At 65.3% G+C, this 20,487-nt stretch overlaps 2 protein-coding genes across 3 annotated transcripts; both read right to left on the reverse strand.

The window, feature by feature from the left end:
• Positions 1 to 1,160: 1,160 nt before the first annotated feature.
• Positions 1,161 to 20,354, reverse strand: D2HGDH (D-2-hydroxyglutarate dehydrogenase). 2 transcript variants are annotated; one of them, XM_016135161.2, is made up of 10 exons: positions 20,291 to 20,354; positions 18,984 to 19,351; positions 15,175 to 15,232; positions 14,450 to 14,589; positions 13,708 to 13,901; positions 12,421 to 12,589; positions 10,723 to 10,866; positions 8,810 to 8,952; positions 7,721 to 7,886; positions 1,161 to 2,462 (listed from the first exon to the last, which is right to left on the reverse strand). In XM_016135161.2, the coding sequence occupies exons 2-10, from the start codon at positions 19,339 to 19,341 to the stop codon at positions 2,203 to 2,205; spliced, it is 1,632 nt and encodes a 543-aa protein (XP_015990647.1). In that variant the 5' UTR covers positions 19,342 to 19,351; positions 20,291 to 20,354; the 3' UTR covers positions 1,161 to 2,202. The 2 variants fall into 2 exon arrangements, with proteins under 2 accessions (XP_015990647.1, XP_015990648.1); XM_016135162.2 differs by having other exon boundaries at positions 20,287 to 20,344.
• LOC118613735 lies at positions 3,484 to 5,962 on the reverse strand. The gene is made up of 2 exons (XM_036237270.1): positions 4,193 to 5,962; positions 3,484 to 4,148 (listed from the first exon to the last, which is right to left on the reverse strand). The coding sequence occupies exons 1-2, from the start codon at positions 4,926 to 4,928 to the stop codon at positions 3,826 to 3,828; spliced, it is 1,059 nt and encodes a 352-aa protein (XP_036093163.1). The 5' UTR covers positions 4,929 to 5,962; the 3' UTR covers positions 3,484 to 3,825.
• Positions 20,355 to 20,487: the final 133 nt, after the last annotated feature.

The following is a 20,487-nucleotide window of genomic DNA, read 5'->3' on the forward strand; positions in this document are numbered from 1 at the left end:
GGCAGCTGGCAGCCAGAGGGCAGAGGACCCTCGTTCTCAATCCTGGCAGAGGCGGAGAAAGAGAGACAGGACAGAGAGGAGGCTGGCCGCCCAGCCCAGGGAGGCGGTCACAGGGTCCCGACACTCCTGCTGGGCCAGCCCCGGGCTTGCGAGAAGCCCCTGAGCCTGCCCTGCAATCTTACTGGGCCCGGACACCCCCCGGACACACACCTCTGCCGGGGTGTGGCCCGACCACAGCCAGAGGCCCCTGGCCAAGCAGGAGGCCCGAGGGGCCCGTCGGGCGGGGATCAGGCTCCGCCTGGGCTGGGACAGGGCCGTGGCTGCACCTCCCTGAAGTCTCACTGGCCGGCCCAACGGCCGTGGCTCCCCGCCCCCACCCCGGATCGCTGCGTCAGCTTGCTGCCTGGTTTGTCCTGTTACCTTTTTTTTTTTAAGTGTATATATGCTTGGTTAAAAAAAAAAAAAAAGTACAAAGCATCTAAAAATACAGAAAATCTCCTTCTGACTCCAATCTTCAGGGGCCCCCCCCAAAGTGAGCCCAACCAGTCTCGACATACCAGAAGGTTCTGTGAGCAACCAGCTTCCTCCAGCCAGTGTCCTCTCTCAGGAACGGGGGCCACCCCTCGCCCCCCCTTCTCGCCGTCCCTCTGTCCAAGGTCTTAGAGGCACGTGTCACCTCCTCTTCCAACAGGCTGACCCCTACCTGGCCAGCGACGGAAGCCGCCTGAAGACTGCTCCACACGCGTCCTGAGAATAAACCTGTGTGCACGCGTGTGCCCGTGCGTCCTGTGTGCCCGTGCGTCCTGTGTGTCCGTGCGCGTGTGTGCATGCACGCACCCGTGCGTCCTGTGTGTCCGTGCGCGTGTGTGCATGCAGTGTGTGTGCTGTGTGCCCATGCGTGTATGGAACGTGTGTGCTGTGTGCCTTGCACGCACGTGTATGTAGAGCGTGTACTGTTTGTGTGCTTGCCACTGCGTGCATGTACGCACACACCGGTGGCTGCTGTAGGGGAGCCCCAGGAGGAAACCGCAGGCCAGTTCTCATTTAGACATTTGGGGCCAGCTTGTCCTCTGAGGAAATGGAGGCCCCTCTGACACTTGCTCCCTACACCCCGTCACTGGCCACCTTCTCACCCCAATGACACTCTAGCAGAAAATGCCTCAAAATTTTAAGCCTTTTAATATTTCATGTGTTACCTTAATTCTTCAAGATAAACTTGCTCAGTCATAAAGCTACCAGCGAAAGTCGTCACAAACGTGAACTGATCCGTCTCTGACGACTTGGAAAACTCAGGTGCGACAAGGCCTCATGGGCCTGATGGGACAGGGCTCCGAGTCCCACGGCGGAGAAAGGGCCAGGTCTAGGGCGGGGGCGGCCGCCCGCAGGCAGCCGGGTCCAGGTCAGTCTCTCGGCCCTGACGTTTGGGCCCCTAGGGAACAGGACGCACAGATGTCGCTGTGCGCTTTTACGAGATTATTTTTCCAGCGACAAGAGAGGAGTGTGTCCTAATTTCCATTTCTGCTGTAAGTTCATGACGGCCAGAGAGAACACGTGTCCCACCTCACGACTGTGTCCACAGCCCCCGCGGCCGCCCCAGGGCCAGAGACCAACAGGGATGACCCGAGTCAGGGTCGCCGCAGGCAGTGAGCCGGCGGGGCTGCGCCGCGGCCCGGCTGACGCTGCTGCAGAAGCTGCACCGGAGAGAGGCCGTGGACGCACCGCCGCCAGCCGCCAAGCGCAAGACGAGCACCGCGCTCGGACGGCCAGCGCCCGGGAAGGGGCCGGTGCGCCGGGCCGTTCCGCTGGAGTTAGGGCCCGCGGTTGTCTGCCTGGGCCAGCAGCAGGACCACCGTGCCCACCTCGGGGGGCCACAGGCAGGGTGGGTGCGACCTGGTCTATTTCTGAGTGGGCAGAAACGCTCGCCCCCCGGCCTGTCCAGGACGAGCCAGAGGAGGCCCCGCTCCCCACCCACGGAGGGGCCCCTGAGACGTGCCCAGCAAGAGGCCAGACGGAGTGGACGGGGCAGCGCTGGGCAGCGAGCACTCTGCTCTCCGCTCACCCGTGGAGAAACCCTACCCAAGGGCGAGTCCGGCCCCTCGGACCACGTGGCGGGGGCCCCATTGCTCGGAAGCCCTGAGCCCAACCCAACAGCCCAACCCGAGACTGGAGGCCCCACCCGCCTCGCCCCCGACCCTGCTCCCATCAGGCCCGGGTGGGCAGCGTCTTGTAGGGGTTCAGGATGCCCTTGGGGTCCAGGAGGGTCTTGAGCTGCTGCATGAGGCGCAGGGCTTCGGGGGGCTTGCTGTAGCCGAGGACGTCCCGCTTCTTGAAGCCCACGCCGTGCTCGGCGCTGACGCTGCCCTGCTGGCCGGCCGTCCACGCGTACACGTAGGGCTCCAACTCGCCCAGCAGCGCCGCGCTGAAGGCCTCTGCCGTCACGTTCAGGTGCAGGTTGCCATCACCTGGAGGGACAGGGATCCACGGGTCAGGCCGGGCAGGGCCCCTGAGACCCCCTGGGCCCCCTCCAAAGCCCCCTCGCCTCCACCTGCGAGGCCCCCGCCCCCTCTCGGTCTGGATCCAGCCCTTCGCGCCACTGGCCACTGGCCTGCAGTGGCAGGAGCGGCCCTGCGGGGCCCCCACGCCTCGGCTCTCGCACACCTCCCCTTCCAGGTCTCCCTCCGGCCACACGGCCCCTCCGAGGGCCCTCACCTTAGGGTGACCGGCCCGGCCTGCCAAGGCTGCCACCAGACTCACGTCTCTAACAGTGCCCAGGACGGCCCCGTCCCTCAGACACAGCCCACAACACCATGGGGGCCTCACCCCGCCCAGGACGCCTCCCCCTAAGCCACAAACAACGTCCTGGCCCCCCAGCCACCTCCTCTCAGGTCCACCTGGCCCCCCCCCCCCGCTGCCCTCTAGCCTCAGGCCCCCTTGCTGACACCTCTAGGCCCTGGTGTTGGCGCTGTCCAAACACACCTGGCTCACCACCCCCATGCACCTTCTCTCTCAGGGCCCAACGCAATGACAAGACGCAGTGCCGACCCAGGTCCATGCGGCTGTGAGCTGGCTGGGCCCCGGCCTGAGGGGAGGAGAGGGGCAGGAGGCAGGGCTGCCACTGACGGGGGCCGGGGCCAGAGCTGCGCTGGCCCAGGAGGTCACGGCAGCAAGGTGCTGGGCACGATCGGTACGCATAGCCGGTGTGGGGGCCGACGCCCAGACCGGGACTCGAGAGGTGCACGGGGCGGAGCAGATGGACAGTCAGGCCCAGGGTGGGCTTCTCACGCCCCGCCTTCCTTCTGGGTGTCTCACAGGGACCCCCGCCCACCAAAGGTGGTCCCCGCTGACACACCCAGGGCAAAGGCAACGAAATCGCCACTGAGGGACTAGCGCAGGGACCCCGCGCGGGGAGGCGAGAGGGTGTCGGACCCTCCAACCTGCCTGCAGTGTGGAGCACGCAGCCCCGCTGCGCTCAGGGCTCGAGGGCTCAGGGGGTCCCACCCTCCCCAGCCCCTGCACAAACAAGCAGCGCCTCAAAGCCAGGCCTCACACGGCTCCCACGGATAAGAGGCTAAAGACACTCGAGCCTGGGCCGAAAATACAGCCACACAAACGGGAGACACCGACCGCGCAGGCTCGGGACCTGACGTTCCCGGAACAGACGTCACCGCTTGCCACGTTTAAAAAAACAAAAGCTCAAAAGGGTGGATCACTGACCGGGCAAAGGTTCTAGGTCTCCAAACCAGCCTTCTGGAAATGAAAAACGTGATCGCTGAAACGCAGAATGAACAGTTTTAACAGGATGTGTATCGGCCCAGCAAAGAGCGATTAACAAACTGGGAGACAAGTCACACCAAGTGATCTGAACGCAACACGGAGACTCGGCGACTGGGATGGTGGGGCGGAGCCACCCTGGGCTGGAGGGCCCGACGCGGGGCTGGGGGTGGGAGGGAGGCACGTGGCCGGCCGGCCTCTGAGGCCCAGCCCAGCGGACCCCGGGCAGGCGCCCAGATGGTCGCCCAGACGAGTCAGGGGAACTAGGGGAGCCAGACGAGGAAGATGGACCGTGAGAGCAGCAGGAAGGGAGACCAGGCGCCTCTGACTGGGACCCACGCGCCGGGCACGGCTGAACTGGCGACAGCAGGTCGGGGATGGCGGAAGGGCACCGCCCGCCGCAGAGAGCAGGCGGCCGGGGCCCCCGGAATCCTCTGCAGAAAAACCTGAGAACAAAATCCGTACATTTTCAGGCAAATAAAATGGGATGCTCTGTCGCCCACTTTCGTACGCCGGAGGGAATTCTGGGGGGAGACTCGGGCAGGGCCGTGGGCCGAGGCGGAGGGCCGTGAGGACAGCTCCGCGTGGCCACAGGGGCCAAAAACAAGGCCGAACCGCAGCAGGCTCCAAAACCAGTGCGCGAAAAGCAGCGGCCAGAACTGCGAGCAACTGGGGCCTCGGCCTGGGCACCGTGCGCCGGCTCTGCGCGCACGGCTCTGCGTGTGCACGGCTCTGCGCGCACGGCTCTGCACACAAGGCTCTACCTGAGGGGCTGGCTCGCAGCGTGGGGGCTGGCGGCCCAGTGAGCTGGAGACCCCGGGGGGCGCGGACGTGCGGCGGGCGTCCAGAGGCTGCAGGGCTGGGGTCTTCCCCCTTGGGGACTCGCACCCCTGTGTCCGGTGAGCCCCACTGACTGGATGAGCCCCCACGCCGCGGAGGACGCTCCGCTCCGCCCAGTCTGCCGTCTTAAGCGTGAACCTCAGGCACAGAGCGGACGGCCCGGCCGGCCTCGCAGTGTCTGGGGAGCTGATGCTATCGCTCAGCTTCACGCCCCGGTTCGCCAGGACGCGAGCCGCGTTCCAGAGCCGCCGTGTGAGGACAGACGCACGTGCGCGACTCCCCAGCTGGGAAACGGAGAAAGCCCACGCGAGGACCATCGTCAGCCCACAGGAGACGGGCGCAGAGGAAAGGCGGCCGAGGAGAAGGGAGAGCCGGCCGGAGGCCGAGGCGGAGGGCGCGCGGGAAGCGCCCTGAGCGAGGCTCCGAGAGGAGTGGGCCCCGGAAAAGCCCCCACTGCCTCGCTGAACAGCAGGAAGGACAGAGGCCCAGGACCCCCGTCGGCCCGGAGGCGCCCCAGGCGCGTGGCCACGTGGCGTCTGTCATTCCCGTGCATTCACTTTCCTACGGCCTGGCCCCCGGAGGCTCGGGGTCCTGGTGCTCCGTGTGAGACTCTCTAAGGACACGGCTGTCTCTGCTGGGAGGCTGTGGACGCCCGTGTCTAGCCACCCCTTTGGGCTCCTCAACGCTGAGCCTCACGTGTGTGTGATGCGCGTGTTAATGAACTCGCTTTTTTCTCGTCACCCTGTGTTTCGTAGACCTAATTTATGGCCCCAACAAGGGACCCAGGAAGGTAGGGGGAAGTTCAGCCATTCCCGCGTGCAGAGAAGTAAGCCAAACGCTCCAGTTTAAACTCGACGGCTGGCAAGCAACGGCAAAGAAACCCCAGCGACAGGCTGTCTTCAGGACGCGGTCTGACTCAAAGGACAGAAAACAGCTGAAAGTAACAGAAGCAACAGCAGCGTCAGGCAGATGCTGTGTGCGCGGGAGCTGCTGCCACGTGGGTTTCCACGGAAGGAGGCGTCGAGGCGGAGGGGCCCAGGGACGAGGGGCCCGTGCTGTGAGGAGGCTCGCTTGCCAGGACGCGGCGGCAAGTGAGCCTCCAGGAGCGACGAGGCGGCAGGGGAGACGGGCGCACCCGCTCGCAGGGGGCAGTGACCGCTCCCTCGAGGCCACCGCACGTGCCTGGTCTGGCGACGTGTGCGGCCCTGGTGCCCCGACCTCAGAGGCAGCGGTCGCAGCCACGGAGACGGCAGGTCAACGGTTTTTAAAACAGGGAGAAAACTCCCGTGTGTTTGGAAATCAAAAAACGACTTCCTGCCTAATTCCTGGGTCGAAGAAGAAATGAGCATGAGAAACGCCGAGGGCCGCAGACAGCGGACGTGCGTCGCGAGGGCAGGCCTCAGCGCGCCGGGGACGCCCTCGACGCCAGCCGCCGACGTGCCCGGGAACCCGGCCAGGCTGAGGGGCAGACCTGGAGCCACCGTGGCCTGCGCGGCCCCTGGTCCGCGGCTCAGAGCCGGGCCAAAGCCAGGACTGCAGGCGGCCGCACAAGTGGAGGCACAGAACCGGGCCCGGGCAGCGCGGCGAGGCCGCAGCAAGGGCCCCGCGTGAGGCTGAGCGTGCCCGGCACACCGACGCCCCGCCTGCCCGCCCTCGTCCACGCGGGTGGGAGCAGGGCCTTGGTTTACGTGACGCATGGATCCCGAGCCACCAGGGACTCGAGGGACCAACACTGTCCTGGCTGGGGCCCTTCCGAGATCGTGCCGAGTCTGAGAAGATGACCGACGGGTGCCGTCTGAATCCAGGAACACAGGGACCAGCAGAGCTGGCACGCGGAGGGAAATTTAAATATGTGTTAGGAAAAAAAGGCTGAGAACCGATGCGCTATTTAATTTATAAAGTTAGAAAAGCAACAGAGAAAACCTAAAAACAGAAAAGGGAAGACAATAATAGACATGATAGCGGAAAAGAGAAAAATAAAAAGTAACATACAAGAGAAAGGATCAACAAAACCAAGCGTTAATTCTCCGAAGAAAACTGAAACTGACGTGAGGACTGGCCCGGGTGCCACCTCGCAAAGGAAACGCAGAAGTATCACAAACCTTGTCTCACCACTGGGCGTTCAGAAGACACAGACAAACACCCAGGAAAGAACGTCACCGCGACCAACTCAGAAGACACGGAGAGCTGTGACGCCGCGCGGAGACGGGGCTGCGGGGCCCCGGGACCCACGCGGCTCGGGGGGCAGGACTCCAGCCTCGCACGCACCTCCTGAAGGGTGACGCTGGGCCCCACGTCGGTGAGGACAGGAGGGCCCTGCGAGACCTGGAAAATCCTGCAGCGGCCGTACACGGGTGGCTCCAACGGGACACAGAGGGTCGTGGCTGAGCTGACACAGCCCCGTCAGCCTCCCGGGCCCAGTGTTACTTGCCGCCTGCCTGTCACAGCACAAGCGCCAGCTACGTCGGTAGATGCGGAGAAGGCTCTGAGGCTGAGCCTTCACTCCTGGTTTCCCAGGGGCCAGCCCGCAGCGGCGTCCTCGTCTGTGGCGGAGGCCGGAGTCCGCGACCCCGGGGGAGAAGGGCCCCGTCAGGCGGATGGGCCCCCCACCCGCATTGCGTTCCCAGTCCGCGGCCCCTCGCGGACCGTGCTCCCAGGCCCCCACCGCATCCCAACCATGCTGAACCAGGCTCCTCCCCAAACGCCAGGCTGTGTGGCCTGCAGTGCTGGCCACCGAGCCCGGGAAGGCAGCCATCAGCCCCTCCTTCAGGCTCCACAGCTGGTGTCAAGCTGAGGCCTCCCCACACCGGGCCACACGAGCCCTGCGGGACCCCCAGTGCACCCTCTCCCCCCACCACGGCGGTCTCTCCCCAAATACGCAAGCCAGGAAAATGGCAGGGACGTGCCACCCCCGTTGCGTCCACAGGCCCCAGGCACACGGTGCCGGCCCGCGATGGCTGTGGACGCCTGCCCAGCCCTGCTCACCCAGGGGGCCGTAGCCCACCACCACCCACGCTGGCTGTGGACGCCTGCCCGGCCCTGCTCACCCAGGGGGCCGTAGCCCACCACCACCCACGCTGGCTGCGGACGCCTGCCCGGCCCTGCTCACCCAGGTGGCCGTAGCCCACGACGTGCTTGGCCCGCGGGCCGAGCCGGGCGCGCAGGTCGGGCACGAGGTCGTAGAGCCTCTCCACAGGCAGGGAGATGTCATACTTGTACACGTAGCCGTCCCGGCTCAGCGCCTCCGCGATCCTCTCCCTCAGGGCCCACAGCGCCTGGACAGACGGCAGGACAGGCAGGTTGACACCCCCCCGTGACGAGCCCAGACTGGGCGGCTCTGCGGGCGTCAGACCCAGCGTCCGCACTCCGCATGGCCCCCGAGGCAGCCCCGGGCAGCACCATGTGCCAGCAGCAGAGGCACTGAGGGCCCCCCTGGACAGGACAGGCAGTAACAGAGGCTGCCGGGCATGTCCTGTGCGTCCGGGCAACGGGGGTGGGAGGGGAAGGTCCCCAGGGGCTGGCCAGCGGGCAGAGCAGGCTGCAAACACGCTGTGTCCCCACACGGCCTCAGTCGAGCTGTTTCTGTGGTGTCTTTCGAGTGATATTTAACAAGCACAGAAGTAACCGCAGAGAAAAAAGTTTAGCAACAGAGGAACAAAGTCGTGAAGCCACCATGGAGACAACGGAGGCTGCGCCCTGCCCTGCCGGGGGCCGGCGAGTCCGAGCCGCCGCCTCCTGCTGCTGTCCACTCTGCACGCTGCAGCCCAGGGCCATGGGAGGGCGGGGGACAATGGTGCTCACCCCCAGGTCCCACCCCGCTTTAAGTGATGGCGACAAGGCCCCCAGCCCAGGCCTTCCCGCCCTGTGAAGGTAACGACAGCTCCCCTGCCCGGGGCTCCCACCTCCTGCCTGTGGCCTCAGAGGCTGAGCCCCTCCCAGGTCGACATCGAAGTCCTTCCTCAGACAACAGCCCCCAGACGCGCTCAGCATTGGGCTGACCCGCAGCCGCGTCTCCTGCGTCTGCTCCGAGCACTGCCCAGAGCGACCTGGACGCCAGAGCCTGGCTCCCGAGAAGCTCGTCCAGCAAGCCGGGGTGGGGGGCCTGCGTCTGGCCACGCCCTCACTCCTGTCCGGCACACGACGCCCTCACGCAGCCGGGGCAGGGGGCAGAGGGGGCAATGGGCAGAGGTGCACACACCTTGATTTTCCGCTGGTCGGTGGCCAGGGTCCCGTCGGTCACCAGGCCGGAGCCCAGCAGCTGCTCCAGGAAGCTGCTCAGCTTCTCAGCATCGTGCTCGGCTTTGGAGCCCGAGGTCTCGACCAGGACGTAGAAGGGACTTTCTGGAAGGGGAGGAAGCAGGCTGAGCCGCGAGTCAGGGCTGGTCTGGGTCCCACGGCTGGGGCACCACTGGTGGCCTGTGGTGCCAACACAGCTCCAGGAGGCGAGTCTGCTCAGGCTGGATTTCTGACGGTTTAAAACGGGCCTTTCGCTGTGATAAACCACAGTCCCTGGAGTCACAGGAACAACCTGGACGACCCTGTGCAGCCCCCGCTGCTGGCGCCTGGACGGCCGGGGGCGCCGCGGGCGGCGGGAGGTGCCGGACACGGCCACAGGGGCCCGAGGCCACAGGAGAGGCCACGCCCGTGACGCCGCAGTGGCACAGGGCAAGACACGTGCTTCTCACCACGAGCACGTCCTTTCTGAGGCTGAAAGGCGGCACGGCGCCAGCTCGCCGAGGAGACCCTCGAGCCCGTCTCAGCCGGGCTGCTGGGTGTCCGCTTTTGTGCGCACTGATGTCAGTCGGTAAAAACTCACGCTCTTCCTTCTAGCACCTCCTTAGTCTCTTCCAGAAGAAACACAAGTCCGTCCTAACACCAAGAGCGTGCCTTTTCTCCAAACACTGCATTTTTCTGCTCAGGCAGAAATTCTGCTCTTGAGTGTAGCACAGGTCACAGAACACTGAGCTTGGGAGCTTTTCCCATTACAAGTAAAACACGTGGACACAAGGAGGTTTGGGAAACAGATGGGTTGACCTGAAGAAGACCCTCCCAGCTCGCGGTCACTGCTCCAACACGGTCCCTCCACGCCCTCCTTCCAGAGGCCCCGACCGCACAGCTGGGACAGTGCGGTGGCCGGGTCTCGCCTTAAACATTACGGGGCAGCCTGCTCACCCGCAATGTCCAGCGGCACGCGGCACTCCAGCCAGGGCTCTCTCTCTGCCCAGAGACCCAGTGCCCACCACAGACCCTCCGTCTGCTCGGGACCCGCCCCCGCCCACCATCACCACTGCGGTCCGTTTTATTATGCTCACAGTGGAATGTCATTAAAAACTCACAGCATAGAGATCTTTCCATATTTACAACTGTTGTCCGCCGAATCGTGTCACCCCCAACTCCACGGGGAGGCCCTGACCCGCCCCGCGTGACTGGAGCTAAGCCTTTACAGAGGTGAGTGAGTTGAATGGGGACGTGAGGGCCGGGACCTGGTCTCCCAGGCCTGGCACCCTCCTGAGGAGACTCTCTAGAGCGCTCTCCGGCCACCCCGTGAAGACGGTGACAAAGTGGCCGCCTGCAAGCCAAGACGCGGGGCTCACCAGGGACCAGCCCTGAAGGCGCCTTGGACTCGGACTCCCAAGCTCCAGAACCAGGAGAAGCCAGTTTCTGCCACTCCAGCTGCCGGGCCATGGTGCCAGCACCGAAGCCGCGGCCGTCTCTTCAGGGTGGACCTCGGGAGCCGAGGCCCCGCGGCCCGCAGCAGAGTGCTTCCAGCCCCAGGCCCATGCCACAAACCACGGCCCAAGCCCCGCCTGGCGCACGGTCAGCTCGCCCGCGCATTCAGGGAGCTGCCCGAGGGTGAGCACCTCACAGACCAAGTTCGTCTCAGCCCTGGGGACAGGCGGGCCTTCCCTCAAAGGCAGCTGGCTGTTTCAAGGAGCCCCGCGCAGCGACAGCGGCCGGGCACTCCCGAGACCACTGAGCAGGGCGCCACCGCAGCTGCGGAGGCACCCACGGCCTCCTTCCGGCCCCCCTTGAGAACGGGACCACGGCCTGCCCGCCAGAGCCACCACCCGCATCAGGCGACGTGAGAGGCTGGCCGTGCGGGGTCAGTACCTTGCACCGGGCTGGCGAGACGGAGGTGGCTCCCCACCAGTTGCATGCAGGCGGCGTCCATGAACTCGAACGCGGACAGGATCTCGCCCAGCATCCCCCTGCAGGCGCGGAAAGTCTGCAGAACCTCGGCAAAGCCCGGACAGCCTGCAAAGGGACACAGCACCTCAGGCGCCCGCCCGTCCCAGCCCAGGGCCCCGAGTGCCGGGCAGAGAGGCAGTGAGCCAGGCCGCACAGGCCTGGCAGCCAACGAGGGCGTCACGGGGTCAAAGACTGAGATGAAACTGCCACGGTGCTGGGCAGGACGGGGGACACGAGGCGAGACTCGGGGGAGTCTGCACATGGGGCGCAAGGGGGCCGCCTTGGGGACGACGTAACTGCATTCCTCGTACCACGAGCAGCCAGTGCAGGGGCAGCCGAGCGTCCACAAGAGACGGGGGCGCTGCGCTGCAGGTGGGACAGGCCCGGAGACCCTGCGGGGGAGCGGTGGGCCGCATGTGGCCCTTCGGGGCTCAGAGGTCACGGAGGTGCCAGGAAAGTGTCCGAGAGAAGAGCAGGGGCCGGAGGCGGAGTGACTCCCAGTTTCCCGGGTGGAGGGCTGGCTGCACACGTGGAGGGAGCCTCCGGGAGCAGCGACTGGAGTGCAGGGGAGCGGGAAGGGGTGGGGAGGGGCGGGAGCCGCAGGGACCACGGCCTGGGCCACGCTGGGCCTGTCAGCACAGCCTGGGAGGGGGCGGGGGCACTGGTGCCGGACGTGGCTGAGGACACGGGCCGAGGTTCCGGAAGCTCAGAAAGATCCGGAGACCCACAGGAGTGTGCTCCGCCCCGCAACATACCGTGTGCTGCGTGTGCTGCGTGTGTGGGTGCTGCGTGTGCTGCGTGTGCGTGTGCTGCACGTGCTGCGTGTGCATGTGCTGCGTGTGCTGCATGTGCTGCGTGTGCTGCGTGTGCTGCGCGTGCTGCGTGTGTGTGCTGCGTGTGCATGTGCTGCGTGTGCTGCATGTGCTGCGTGTGCTGCGTGTGCTGCTCGTGCTGCGTGTGTGCGTGTGCTGCGTGTGCTGCTCGTGCTGCGTGTGTGCGTGTGCTGCGTGTGCTGCGTGTGCTGCGTGTGCTGCACATGCTGCGTGTGCTGCGTGTGCTGCTCGTGCTGCACGTGCTGCGTGTGTGCGTGTGCTGCGTGTGCTGCGTGTGCTGCGTGTGCATGTGCTGCACGTGCTGCGTGTGTGCGTGTGCTGCGTGTGCTGCGTGTGTGCGTGTGCTGCGTGTGCTGCTCGTGCTGCGTGTGTGTGCTGCGTGTGTGCATGTGCTGGCCGCAGGGCAGGGAGGGCAGGACGGCGCTCTGTGGAGCCGTCTGTCTGTCCTCACGGTGCCCTCTGCTCAGCCCATGGCACTGAGTGGTGTCCCTGATCTCACACCGAACGACTCCCCGTCCCTCGGAATCTTAAACGCCCCAGATGAGCCAGTGGGGTGAGAGGGGCAAGCGCGGCACGTGCAGTTACAGGACCAAGGTGTCCCGCCCAGAGCCTGGCGGCTTGATCCCAGCTCTCTCTAGCTGCACAAGGCCTGGTCCTGGATCCTTCTGGAAACGGCAAGAAGCCAGAGAAACAGGAAGGGCTGTCCTGTGGGGGCCCCTCTGTCCCGTCCCACACCAGTCTGCACCCTGCCCCCAGCAGTCTCAGGGAGGTCAGGCACCCTACCTACCGAGGAAGGCTACATTCACAGCCCTGGGCTTGGGCGGACACAGGATGGACACGGCGGTGATGACCCCCAGGGTGCCCTCCGACCCGATGAACAGCTGCTTCAGGTCGTAGCCCGTGTTGTCCTTCCGCAGGGACATGAGGCAGTTCAGGACGGTGCCGTCGGCCAGCACCTGGCGAGGGGCAAGGGAGACAGGGTGCTTACACACCAGCCCGCAGACTGAGCAGGTCTCAGGAGGCCGACCAACCCAGGGCACCCTGTGAAAGCCCCACGAGCCCCCCGCCCCTCCCCCAGGGTGGCCCGGGGGTGAAGGACTGTTCCCCACAGCTAGAGCGACATTATCCCCCACCGGCCCCACCGCCCACAACTAGGAGGCTCAGAGCCCAGTTCTCGAGGGAAGCTGCGGGTGGCGCAGGGCCCACCTGGGGAGGCGCAGGGCCCACCTGGGGAGGTGGCGCAGGGCACACCTGGGGAGGTGGCGCAGGGCACACCTGGGGAGGCGCAGGGCCCACCTGGGGAGGTGGCACAGGGCCCACCTGGGGAGGTGGCGCAGGGCACACCTGGGGAGGTGGCGCAGGGCACACCTGGGGTGGCGCAGGGCCCACCTGGGGAGGTGGCGCCGGGCCCACCTGGGGAGGTGGCGCAGGGCCACCTCTAAACACGAGAAAGTGACTCGCGATGAAACGACGTGCGGCTGGGTGTGGAGGCCCGGGGGCAGGTCACCATAGGCGAACGGGATGCGGGCTCCGTGCGTTAGAAAGCCGCGAGGCACAGGGTCAGTGAGGGGGTCAGTGAGGGGGTCAGCGAGGGCGTCAACGCCCACAGGGCAGGCGAGCGACGGGGTGACTGAAGGCCAGAAGTGCCCGGAGCCGGCGGGGGTGTCTGGAGAAGGGTGCCAGAGCGCCCCCCGCCCCGAGGGGGCCACGACCCACATGCAGGTCGCGGGAAGCAGAGCACCGCCCTGAGCGGGCGCGGCTGGCAGGTCCCGCAGCGCCCAGCCTGCAGCCGAGGCCGCGGTGGGACGGTGGGGACCCGGGTCTCCGACCTGGCCTCATGTCCCTGTGCCACCTGGGGCCCCAGAAGGCACTGCCGGGGTGGACGCCACACGGCCCCAGCGTCCGTGCGGCTACGCGCCTCCCGCGGGAGGATGAGCTGCAAGGGGCCTGCCCGGGGGCACATGGGGGCACGTGGGGGCCGCCGGCAAGGCGGGGTGGGCCTCGCCTGGGGGCCTGGAGAGCGCGCTGGCCGCGGGGCAGGGCCGGGAGGCTGGTGCCCTGACACCCCGCTCACCGCTTCCAGGCCCAGCACCGTCCCGCGCAGCGAGCCGTATCTCAGAAACCGCAGGCCGCCCGCATTCGTTGCCAGGTTCCCGCCGATGTGGCAGCTGCCCTTCGCCCCCAAGTCCAGGGGCATGATGAAGCCCCGCTCCTCCACATGCCGGCTCAGCTCCTCCAGGACGCACCCCGCCTGGCAGACCAGGGTCCCTGCCGAGCAGCTGGCGTTACCGTGGCGCCCTTGGTCAGGACTGACGCGGCCGCACTCTGACTGGTGCTTTGTGCCGTGGAAAAGGGAAGACGGGGGAGAGCAGGGGCACATTTATGGGGGAGCAGACCAGAGAGGGCTGCTGCGAGGCCGGCGTCTTCAGCTGGGGCGATTCCGCCCCCAGGGAACATGTGACAAGTCTGGAGACGCTCTTGGTCGGGGGGATGCCCACCACAGAGAATGGTCCAGCCCCAAACATCCTGCTTGAGAGGCGAAGACTGTGATGCCGCCGGGTCCTGGGCGAGAGGTCCCTTTACACGCGTGACGAGCTCACGTGCCCCAGAAGAGGCAGTCGTGGCCAGCGAACGTCAGAGTCGGAAGAGGCCACGACGGCAGCCAGTCCCTCCGTGTCAGTCGCTAAGTGACCAAGTCAACGACATCCCTGTGCAGACACCCGGAGGGCGGGGCACGGGCGGAGCTGCGCCCTCCCGGGCCCCCGCCGCCGCGGCAGCCGACCAGGACAAGGCCCCAGAGGGCAGCCCAGGCTCACCGGACATGTCGTGGAAGCTGATGACCTGGTTCATGAGGGCGGTGGACAGGATGATCTCATCGAAGACGGGGACGCTGCCGCCCACCAAGCCCGTGTTGCCCCCCTGCGTGCTCACGGCCAGGTTCCTCTCGTGGCAATGCCTGGGACAAGCACGGGACGGCGTCGGCGAGCCCGCACGCACCAGGTACGCCGCCCGCGCGGCAGAGGGCTCCGCGAAGGGCTCTGGCGGCAAGTGCCACGTGCCGGGGCGCGGCCATGGCAGTGTAAGGCTCGGGGCCGCCTCGTGTGCCCTGGCAACTCCGGGGTGGCATGCTGCGGGGCACTCGGGCTCTCACACACCAAAACCACGTGAAGACATTCAAAACCCACCCCACGCGGGAAAGACACTAACACAAGCCAAGATGTTGGCAGCGGGAGTTACTGATTGCTTTTGCACTTTTTCTCTATGGTTTTCTGTTTCACAATTTTTCTGTAATAAACATGACAGTTTACTGATATAAAAAATCAAAGAGAGCACATTGGCAGAAAAGGCCCCCCCACCCCCAAGAGTGTGCTGCGAGTCCTCGGCCCTCCCCACATCAGGCCGGCCCAGCGCCCAGGCTCCCCGACTCCAGCTCGCCTGGCACGGCACAGGGTGCCAGCTTCGCCACCAGCTTCGCGGGGTCTGTGCGTCCCCGTGAGGAAGCCACAGGAACGCAGGGCAGGCAGGAGCTCGGGCTCCTTACCTGAGGATGTGAGACACCTCCTCGGACGTCCGGGGCCTCAGCAGCACCTTGCCACAGCCTGAGACAGGAAAGAGCATGTGAGGCACCTGGCAGGGCGCCCCTGGGCCTGCGATCTGGAAGAACTGCCCTTCCCCGGCACGTCCCCCTCCCTGGCTGGGGCGGCCCACACGGTCCTCTGGAGGCCAGAAACCCTCTAGGACAGTCATCTCCGCTGAGAAGAGGTGGAGGGGCTGGCGGAGGGTGGCTGCTTCGGACAACAGTAAGGGTGACTGCGATGCCTGCCTCTCCTGCGAGTCCCAAAGTGTCTGTGGGGCATGCCGCGTAGGCCCCCGCTGCTCCTCCAACCCTCACCCACCAACTCAGCATCTGCTGGCTCTCCTGCCTGGAGCAGCTCTCAGCACGGCTTTATGGAAACATAGCCATGTCTGTGGGTCCCCGCAAGCACCACAGCTTAGGGGGCCTTCGACAGGGACCCGGCACCCTCACTCTCCAGCCTCTGCAGGCCTGCTGGCCCGACAGGTAAGGGCTGCAGCTCAGACGCAGACGCTGGCCTGTCATTCACCCCGCCAGCCGCTCAGTCCCGGGGTGTCACAGCCCTGCCCTGGGCACCTCTGTGCTGAGGGCCTTGCTCCCCAGACACCGGGAGGTGCACTGCACCAGGCCACGCCGGGCCCGCTTCCCCGCCCTGGCCTAAGAGCCCAGGTCTCCTGCTTACCCCTCCTTGCACCTCCCCCAGCCCTCACCAGCCCTCCCACCCCCTCCTGCTCCTGCAACCCCTGCCTGCCTCTCCCCTGTCCCATACACTGCACCTGCTGGGCAGGGCCCCCACCCGCTTCCTCAAGGACAGTGCCCCAGGCTTCCTGCATTATCGACCTTCCCAACGAGGCCCTTACGAACCTGCTGCGGTGGCCACTCTCAGCCTGAAACTAAAAATGAAACAAAAATAGTCTGCTCTTAAACCTGGACCCCTGACAGCACAGCCCTCACCCCGTCACCGGCCCCAGTGCTGTTATCCCACACACCACTGAAACACCCGTCTGGTCTCCTTCTCCCCAAGGAGCCACAGAGGGCTTCCTCCCGGCAGCCACACCTGCGCATGCGCCCCGGCACCCCGACCGCCTGCTCGCCGGGGACAGGCCCCCTGCGTGGTCCGCGACCGTTTGGCAGCCTGTCCCCGCACCCTGCTCATGCTCCGCACCTCCTCCTCGCAAAGGCGGAACCCCTGCATCTCCCCTGCATCTCCCCACCCCCTCCCCCTCGCAGACCACACCCTCCCCCTGCCCCCGACGCTGGGCCAGAGTGACCCAGAGTGACCGGCTCCTGTCAGCGTGAGGATCCAGGGCGCGCACAGCCCTCAAGGCCCTGACGGCCTGACCCCTCGCTCTCTGACCGCCTCCCCCGTCCATCCACTGTGGCCCCGCGGGGTTCCCAAACATGCCCAGTGCAGCCCCGCTCAGAGGCTGTGCTGGCCGCCTCTGCCCCGGGAACACCCTCCCGGCTTCCCCGGCTCAGGGGACAGGGGTGCCTCCTCAGCACACAGCCCCCTGGTGTGCTGCCCTCAGGTCAGCCTCTTGCCCACCTCACGCCCCAGACCCAAACCTCCTTCAGTCCAGGCCCACAGCAGGTGCCCAGTAAGGTCTGCGGTCCACCTCTTACAGGGGAAGATGACTAATGAGTTTCCATTTCAAATAAAACCCATTTTTAGGAAAAATTGCACAATCCTGATCTAATCTGCTCTTAGAGACTTCCATTGTCTATATAACTCTGAGATGAAGTTTTTAACTTTTTCTCCAAAGAAAATCACATAAAGGGGTATTGTCGCAAAAACTGACACATCACCTCCTCGGGACCCTGGGGCAGACGGACTCAGGTGCTGCCCTTCTGTATACAGGGTGCAGGCGGCCAGGGCCTCACCTCTGTGGTGGGGCCCACCCCCACTCTGCAGGGGTGGGGGCTGAGGCCCATCTGCCCAGGGCCACCACGAGGCCGCCGCACGTAAGCCCGCAGGCCCTGTGCTGGGCAGGTCCTCTATGGGACAGCATAGCATGGCGGGGCTCTTCCCCGGGGGTGGAGTGAGGCTAACGGCCCTTCTACTCACAAGCCCCAGGCAGTGAACAGCTCAAGGGCCTTGAAAGTCACTGACCTCCCACAAGGAAGAGCCATCTCTGTCACTGAGCCCACAACCCTGTCCCACTTGCCAAGACGGCACCGCCCCCTCCCTTGTATCCCAAGCTCTGGTTTGGAGCTTCACTCAGGGCGCCCCGCCGACGGCGCAGCCCCGCAGCACCTGAGCCCACAGCACAGCACGGCCCTCAGCGGCCGCTCCGTGGTCAGTTGGGCCCAGCCCAAGGAGTGGTGGCCCTGCGTCCTGGCGTCACAGGTTTAAACGGGTCGCTTTGCTGTAAGCAGCTCGTCTTCTAGCGCTCCTTAATACTGCAGCACGAACGTCATGCTGGGTCCCGTAACTGTGAGTGGGCAGGTAACGTCATCTCTGCAACCATTTCAGGAGAGGACACAGGAAGCAACATGGTCTCTGTCATCAAAAGGACCTGCGGAGACGCACTGGCCTGGGGCACGGCACGGCAGTGTGCCGGAGGGGCCGGGGGACAGGTCTGGTGAGAGGAGAGGGAGGAGGGGGAGACTAGACCAGCAGCCTTCCGTCTTGCCCTAGGGAGCTACGGTGGGGAGAATGGACCCCTCACAAAGATGTGTCCTCATCCTACCCCCAGAACCTGTGAATGTGATCTTATTTGGATAAAGGATCTTTACAGAAGTGAAGGACCTTGATGAGACCATCCTATATTAGAGTAGCCCTAAATCCAATGACTGGAGTCCTTCTAAGGGAAAGCAGATGGAGACCTGAAATACAGAGGCACACAAGGGGATGTGGGTGAAAGAAAACAGGGTTCTGTGCACAGCAAGCTCATAGGGTGATCCGACCATAAATCCCGACCAGGCAGGTCATGGTGGGCAGTCACGCCCCAGGCCCATAACTTTAGCAGAGGGTTTATCTTCACCTTCTGCCAGCCACGTCCACTGCTTCTGTGCATCTAGGTTCACGTACGTTCGAAATGAGTGTAGCCACCCTTAAGAGAGCACCAATCTTAACTGTCCTGTAACCTGCCCCCACCTGGCTTGCCCCCACCTCCACGTAACCTTCCTTACTTTCCTTCCTGAATTCCAAATGCATGAAGTAGCTGCAGAACTGTTATTCTCGGGAGCATTTGGGATCTTGTGTCCCAGCAGATGTCATCAGTTTGGCACAAATAAACTCTTATAAAACGTCCCTACAGGTTTGTACGTTTCCTACATCAACAGAGAAAAGGCTACATGACGACAGAGGCAGAGCCTGGAGTGATGCTGTCATAAGCCGAGGGAGCCACCAAGACTCGGGAGAGGCAGGAAGAGTCGTCCCCTGGAGCCTCCAGAGAGCACAGCCCTGCAGGCACCTTGATCTCAGACTCCTGGCCTCTAGCATCCAGAGATTCTTTGTGATTCTTTGTCTTGGTGGCCCCAGAAAGCTAACCAGGAGCTGAGAGGACGGGAGTGTTTTACACACAGGCCCCTCGGAGCAGCCAGGGGGACTGCCTCATCCTTAAATTGGCAGGTGTCATGCACCGCCGATAAACTTCTATAAATTCTGTACTCACTGCACTTAAAAATCGCCAGCATGCAGCTTTTCCTTGGCATGAGAACCGCAGACGGGAGTTACGCCACGCTCCTCCCCGCAATCCATGGTGTGGTCCTTGCCTATCACACTGCTGTTTCTCAAGCCCTGAAGTGTGAGGCGTGAACAGACCCTCGCTCACCTCGCACGGATCTCAGCCAGTCCACGTTGGAAGCCTCCAGCTCCTCAGGGTCCACGATGACCCGGCCAGGGATCATGCGCTCAAAGGCAGCCCGGTCTTCCTCAGACACCACGGAGAAGGGCAGCCGCTGCACAGGGTAGCGCTCGTGGGTCAGCACCACCTCAGGGGCACGGGAGGATGTGGAGGAGCTGCCTCTGCGAACCAGGGGGCTGGTGCCCACGACCCCCCAAGGGCTGCCCCACGCGGGGCGCCTGGACACCCCCAGCCACGTCCTCTGCTGCAGGGAGGCTCCAGGAGTGCAGGCCGCCCGCCACCGGCAGAGCCACGCAGGCCACTTGGACACCAGGTGGGGTACCATCGCTCCTGTCCTAAAAGGCAAGAGATGGGGCTGTGACTCTGGAAGACTGGGAGTGATGACAAGGAAGTAGACGCCGGGGAGGTCACCAGTGAGGACGGGACCCCTTGGGAGAGGTGGGCGGGAGGGGACAGGCGGCACTGGGGGGCTGTGCCTTGCTCCTGTTGCAGTGTGGTCCCCCACTGTGCGTGGGGCTCTGCAACGCTTCCCCCCACACCCTACCCCACCCCGCGGTTAGAGCCTAGCACTTGCCACCACCTGTGCCCTTTCAGCCCTCTTGCTTCAGGACAACACCAGGAGTTAAGGTATTAGAAGGAAAGGGACAACGCCACTTAATTACACACTTAAAAATGGGTAAAATGGTAAACACTGTTTCACATATATGCTACAAGTTTAAAAGGTGAAGAATTCAAAAAACGGGGGTGGGGGAGGATGAGGGCGGCTTCTCTGGCTGCCCACGTGGTAGAGGCCCACGGCGCCCCTCACCGCGCTCCACCTGAGCAGCTGTGTGACCGCGGGAAGGAGCGCGCCTCTCGGTGCCCCGGCGCAGCACGCACGGCACCGGCACCGTTGCGGGTGCGGACCCACTGCGCCCTCACGTTAGGAGGGACGCGGGGCGGACAGCGCGCTCAGGCCACGAGCCCGCCCGGGGCTCCCAACCCGGACCGCGAACGAGCGGCTGCGCGTCAAGCCAACCCACAGGGACGAAGGTCAGCCGGGCCGGGGCACCGCGGCCCAGCCGGCGCCGAGAGGACGCGGAGCGCGCGCCCAGGCGCGTCCCCGCGAGGGCCCCCGGGCGCGCGCGCGGCCCGCGCGACGCCGTGACGGGACGAAGCGCGGGCGGCGTCGCACTCGCGGGCCCGCTGTCCCCACCATCACGGCCGCGACGCCGTCGCGACGCGCAGCCCGCAGCCCTCCGCTCAGAGCCCCGGCGGCCGAGGCACACACTCACGGCCGCGTCCCCGTCGCGGTGCAGCGGCCGCCGCAGGCCTCTCGCCTCCCGAGCCAGAGCAGGGGGCGGGGGCGGGGGCGGGGCGGGGGGACTGAGCCTGCGCATTGGCTCCCTCGGGCCCCGCCCCCGCAGCGCCAGCCCCGCCCACCTAGCCCCGCCCCGGCCCCGCAGGCCCCGCCCATAGGGCCCCGCCCCCT

This window comes from Rousettus aegyptiacus, unplaced genomic scaffold, assembly GCF_014176215.1.
Source record: "Rousettus aegyptiacus isolate mRouAeg1 unplaced genomic scaffold, mRouAeg1.p scaffold_m13_p_2, whole genome shotgun sequence".
In the NCBI taxonomy this organism is placed as follows: domain Eukaryota; kingdom Metazoa; phylum Chordata; class Mammalia; order Chiroptera; family Pteropodidae; genus Rousettus; species Rousettus aegyptiacus.